Source organism: Tamandua tetradactyla, chromosome 8 (genome assembly GCF_023851605.1).
Source record: "Tamandua tetradactyla isolate mTamTet1 chromosome 8, mTamTet1.pri, whole genome shotgun sequence".
NCBI classification, from domain to species: domain Eukaryota; kingdom Metazoa; phylum Chordata; class Mammalia; order Pilosa; family Myrmecophagidae; genus Tamandua; species Tamandua tetradactyla.
Window position 1 is genome coordinate 13224099 of NC_135334.1, and position 6027 is coordinate 13230125.

The 6027-nt window shown below is 39.3% G+C and overlaps 1 protein-coding gene across 1 annotated transcript; it reads right to left on the minus strand.

The window, feature by feature from the left end:
- Positions 1-2340: 2340 nt before the first annotated feature.
- LOC143643174 (olfactory receptor 8A1-like) lies at positions 2341-3264 on the minus strand. The gene has a single exon (XM_077111935.1). The coding sequence runs from the start codon at positions 3262-3264 to the stop codon at positions 2341-2343; it is 924 nt and encodes a 307-aa protein (XP_076968050.1).
- Positions 3265-6027: the final 2763 nt, after the last annotated feature.

The following is a 6027-nucleotide window of genomic DNA, read 5'->3' on the forward strand; positions in this document are numbered from 1 at the left end:
AAGGCAAGGATTGCTAAGTCCTGCAGATGCATTTATGTATTTTTCCTAAGTAATATTTTGTTCTACAGAACAGTCTACATGCATGAGGGTTCTTCAATTGCCACATCCTCATAATAATTTAACACTATCCAGATTTTAAATTTTTTTCCAGTTTTATAAATATAAAGAGATATCTCATTATTATTTTGATTTGCACTCCTCTTATTAGTAACGAGTGAGCATCTTTTCATATGCTTGTGGGCACTTCAGGTTTTCCTTCTGCAAATTGTCTGTTGTATATATTATGCCCATTTTACCCCTGTTGTTGATGATGTCTTTTTCTTATGGACTTTCAGGTGTTTATTATATGTGCTAGTTAGATATCTTCTCCAATTCTATTATATTGCTATTAACTTTATCTCTGGTAACGTGTGATGAACCAAAATCTTAATGTTTCAAGTAATCAAATGCACCACACTTTTTTTGCTTTATCATATCTCACCTTTATTTTAAAAAGATGAATTTCTACATGTTCTTTGGAAAAGTGGGGATCTTTAATGGTGAAGTTTTCAGCTCCTGCTGAAGAAAGGTCAGGAGAAAATATGTAAAGTAGCTACTTTGGAATACTCTCCATATCAGTTCCACTGTCTCTCTGTTTACAGGTTTAAAAGGGCAAAAGTTAAAATTCTCAGATTTCCAGGCATGTAGGCTTCCACATGTGAATTAGTGAGATCTGGAAGGTGGGAGTGTGTAACAGAATCTCCTAAGGGTTTCTTAGAAAACAGATACTGGGCCCAACCCAATTATGCAGGAGGTCTGGTGAGGCTGGAAGTTTTCATTTCTAATTAGTTCCCAGGTGATAAGCATTTTGTAGAATCTCTGATTTAGAATTCTATCCCACAACGCTGTTGTTTGCTTGCCAATTTTTTGTCTGAGAGACATTTTTCATGGTGGCAGTAGTGACAGACACAGCAGGGGCTTCCTAACTTTTAGGTCATCTCTACTGTGGAATTGCTTTGGACTCACTAGTTCCCCAGTGGGAACTCCCAACCTCCTGTTCCAACCATTCAAAAATATATATACATGTAATTTCCTATATTAGATCCATTTCTGCTTGAGAAACTTGGAGTGATTCCTAGTTCTTATAATGAAACACAGACTGATACAATATTGAACCAAACATAGCTGAATGATCAGAAAATGCCCCTAAACTTTTTGCAGTATAAGGCTGCTGAATCTAAAATGTGTATCCTTGATGCAATTATAAGCAATGGGGGAAGAAATTTTGTCCAGAGACAGATGGATGTTCGGAATGATTTTGGCCAGGGACCTTGCAGCAATGTGTAATTCATGGTGACAAAACATCATTTTGTTGCCTGTGCTGAGTGGTTTCCTGAGATATAGTGATTTCCTGACATACAGGATTTGCTAAAACTGGGCAAGACTCAGGCAAATCAAGTCAAACCGATGACTACAGTGCAATCTTGTTTTAGTCATTTTGTAGAAGTTGCTTATAAAGGAAGAAAGGTTTGTCAGTGATAAAGGAGGTGATTTGAGTTAATATTAGGAATGATTTGTAAGTGGAAGGACTTAATTAATGGAGAATCAATAAGCAGTGCAGAGAAAATCTAAAGTGAAGGGGTTAATGTGATAACAAAGAGTCGGGCTCTGGAGTCATCTTGACCTGAGTTTGAACCCCAGTGTTGTTTGTTATCAGCCATATAACCCTAAGTGAGTTATTAAACAAAATGTCAGTACCTGTGAATTGGGGATAAAAATAATATCTCTAGGTGTTTAATTGAGGTATAGTGAGGTACAATTGAAATGACACATGTGGAGCCCTAAGAAGAATGTCTGGCTTAGAGTAAGCTCCAAAAAGTATAAGCTGCTATTATTATTATTATCATTGTTTCTAACACAACTGAATAAAGGGATCAGGCAAAATTTCTTGGGTAAGGTTATAAATAGACATGAGAGAGAAGACAGTGATAACCTTGAAATTTACCTCTTTGTCTTGTGTATTCCTTATTACAAAAAGTAAGAATAGGATCTACTAATATTTTCTCTACAGAAGGTAATAAAACAATGAATGGCTTTCAAACTCAAGGCTGAAGGTGTAAGGTTGATGTGAAGTTACAGTTAAATGTTTGTCAAAAAGCTCAAGAGAGAGAGAAAACATACTAGATGGAAGAAAATGTGCACTGAAATCAGCCAGTTTCAAAGAGTTAGCAAGAGAGAAGAGGGGGAGGGAAGGAAGAGAGAAGCATGTAGAGTTGGTTGGGTCAACATTCAAGGGCTTCTCTCTGGAATTGATGACAGATTATATTTAAGATGGAAAGGATCAGAACTTTCGCATCAAAATCATTTTATCTGCAGTGTTTTCTGCAGGGCAGCCTTGACCTCCTTGTTCCTCAGACTGTAGATCAGGGGGTTCAGCATGGGGATCACTGTGGTGTAGAACACGGAGGCCACGTTCTCCTGGGCCAGGGAACTGGCCGTGGAGGGCTTCAAGTACATGAACGCAGTAGAGCCATAGAACATTCCCACAGCTGCCAGGTGGGAGCTGCAGGTACTGAAGGCTTTGGACCTGCCCTCTGTGGTGCTGATGTGGAGGATGCTGGAAAGGATGAAGGCATAGGAAACAAGGACCATTATGCTAGTGACTACAATGTTGAAGCCAGCCAAAAAGAAAACTACCATCTGGATATCATAAGTGCTAGTGCAGGAGAGCTTCATGAGAGGGACGATGTCACAGAAGTAATGACTGATGAGGACCTTACAATAGGACAGCTTTAACATGAGGATGGTCTCTACTGTTGAGCCGATGAGTCCCATGATGTAGGCCAGAGCCACCAGCAGGGAGCAGAGTTGATGGGACATGATGATGTTATAAAGCAAAGGGTTGCAGATGGCAACATAGCGGTCATAGGCCATCACCGTCAGCAAGTAACTCTCAGCAACAACAAAAACAATGAAAAAATAGAGCTGTGACATGCACCCTGCATAAGAGATGATGTTCTTCTCTGACACAAAGTTCACCAGCATCTTAGGGGTAATAACAGAGGAGTAGCACATATCCACAAGGGACAAATTGCTGAGGAAGAAGTACATGGGGGTGTGAAGCTGAGGATTCATGCGGATTAGTGTGATCATTCCCAGGTTCCCCACCATGGTGACCGTGTAGATCCCGAGGAAGAGGAGAAAGAGGGGGAGCTGGAGTCCTGGCTGATTTGTTAGTCCCCTGAGAATGAACTCTGTCACTGTGGAGTGATTTTCTGCAGCCATTCTCTTCGGAGTTGGAGCCTGTGAAGATGGGAGAGAAAACCCATGAAAGGCATCCCCTGGACTCCTTGTTTTCAGTGTTTGTGTCTGTTTGAGGGATCCTGGGCTCTTTTCTCATGCCTGCTCTCCTCAATTCTGTTTACTGGGAGGTCAACAGACCTGCCCCCGAGTGTTCAAAGATCATGAAAATGAGAGGAAAATGCAAGATCTGAAGGTTTTACAATGATCTTGTTTCAAATATTCAAAAACAGTGGAGATTAAAGGATAGTCTATGGACCAGCTTCAATTGTGTCACCTGGAATTTGTTAGAAATGCAAACTCTCAGGCCTTACCCAGATCTGCAAATCCTTGTAGTGTGAGAGTGACATGGTAGTTACAGATGCATCACTTATTGATAAGTCTATATTTATATATGAATGATAAAAAATTAATAAACTAAATTCCCAAGGTGGTTGTAAAAATAACATGAGATATTGCATATTTAGAAATTTTTTCAAATGGCAAATGCCCTTAAAAATGTGGGTTATTATGATGTGTCTGAATGTTTTTCTTATATTTTCTCTGGAATTGAAGCCCTAAGGCATGGATTTTTATTTTGGCTGTCTCTTAGAATCACAGGAAGTATTAAAAAGTATCGATGATTTGATTCCATCCATAGAACTTATGATTTGATTGGTCTTTGTGTAGCCTGTGCATTAGCACATACTAGTGTTCTTAGCACACAATAGCTATTTATTATTATTACTATTACAATTATTATATTATTATTATTATATTATTATTATTGCCTTCACACTATTATTTCCCTAGTGGAAAAGTACTCATTATAGGCATCTTCTCTAGAAAGCATGAGCCATCATTGCTGGCATAGGAAACTTACAGATATCTCTTGTCTCTGAAATGTATTTCTTAAGCTAGTAAAGTAGATTCTCAGTATTTTAACTATTTCTTCCTTATGAAAAAGATGGATCTCATTAATACTTCCCCAAATATTTGGGTATAGGGGGAAAAGTACTTAGAGTAGGACTTTGATTTCCATTTTCATGGAAAACTGTTGAGTTGGCCATTAACTGACCTGCCTGAGGTCTATCATGTATTGGTAACTTGTAACTGAAAATAACCTCTGTTCTCTCCTGTTATTAAATTCCTTCTCTTGCCTGCAATTTTTAGCCTCATGATTTGTACACCTATATGTTTTTTCTTTTTTTTGTGTGTGTGCATGGTCTCGGAATCGAACCCAGGTCTCCGGCTGTACACCTGTATCTTTAAGGCCGTGTTGTGATTGAATGTGTTTGATACTTGATGTCTTAATTGAGCATAGCATAAAAAAATGTGGAGTGCTATGATATCTTTTTTCATTCTCTAGGAATTTTAAGTTCTAAAAGTTAAGTAAGTTACCCAAGGCCACATAGCTAGTATGAGACAGAACTTGGCCTAGAACCCAGGGCTCAGACCAGCAGTCTGTTTGGGCTCCACTAAACTATGCTGCTTTGCTAAAAAAATGAGCACCGTTGTATAGGAAAATTCTAGACTGCATTTGTGAGGGTTACTTTATGTGTTTTCTTGCCTGGGTTTTGGTTTGGATTTTTTTTTGTCAACCATGCCCTAGTTTTTGAGTGGGGATTTCATAGGTGGCTTAGCATGAGCTGACCTTAAGGAGATTACTCTCAATAATGTGGGTGGTCCTTATCAAGTCAGTTGAAGATCCTAAGTGTGATAACTGTGGGAATCTCAGGGGGCAGAAGGAATTCTGCCTCAAGACTATGCCCTCCCCTCCCTCCTGAGTTTCCACCTTAAGGAATTCAGACTCAACCAATCAACATCACTCTTACCAGAATTTCTAGCCTCCAGTCTGCCCCACAGAACTTGAACTTGCCAGCCTTCACAATTGCATTAATGCAAGCCTTATAATAAATCTCTCTCTGTACACAGACATCCTTTCGCTTCTGTTTCCCTGGAGAACCCTGAGAGATACAGCATTAATGAATTTTTGTACTCATACAATCCTGTAAAATAATCCACATATCTTTATCAGTTACTAAAATTCTTACCTCTGGTTTTACCCGGTCATCAAGTTTCAGGATTACTGCTGCTGAGAACACATTACACAGAGACAAAGCACTTAGAGATAAGGGAATCATATGGTTGTAAATAGCCTGTTTTATCAACAGAAGTTCATGGAAGAGAGGTTTTTCTTATGCAGTTGCTTTAAATCTGCAATGAATGACCTGTGGTGAGGAAAAATGGAGCACGGTCTCCAGGTAATCTCAGGGAATGCCTTGGTTTCAATAGTTAGGAAATGCGTATTAGGAAATAGAAGAACTATGTATGTATCTAGTTCTGTTATTTCCTCAGGGAGGCCAGCAGAGCCATGGAAAACCATCCACCAAGATTGAAAGCCTTGGAGTCTGTTTATCTATATAGTAGCAGAACCTCTGTTGGGGTCACTCTAGAGACTGGGTCCTCACTGAAGTAACTAGCAGCCTCTGTTTACACCTCTGCTTTGAGTCATGTTTTGCCTCCCAGGGGTGCTAATTTTCCTTTTGTTGAGGGATTTCTTACAATCTGGGAATCTTAAGGCTTAAGATATTGGGATATTTCACCTCCAACAGTTCCCTTCTTCCACCCCTTCCCCTCCTTATCCCACAACCACTTCAGTCTTTGCTGTCAACCTCATCATCCCTTTCCAGCATCATCGTTGCTTGTCATCAGTATTTATGTCATTAGGCCAATAACCCAGTTTTGAAATGTGTATTTTAAAGAGTT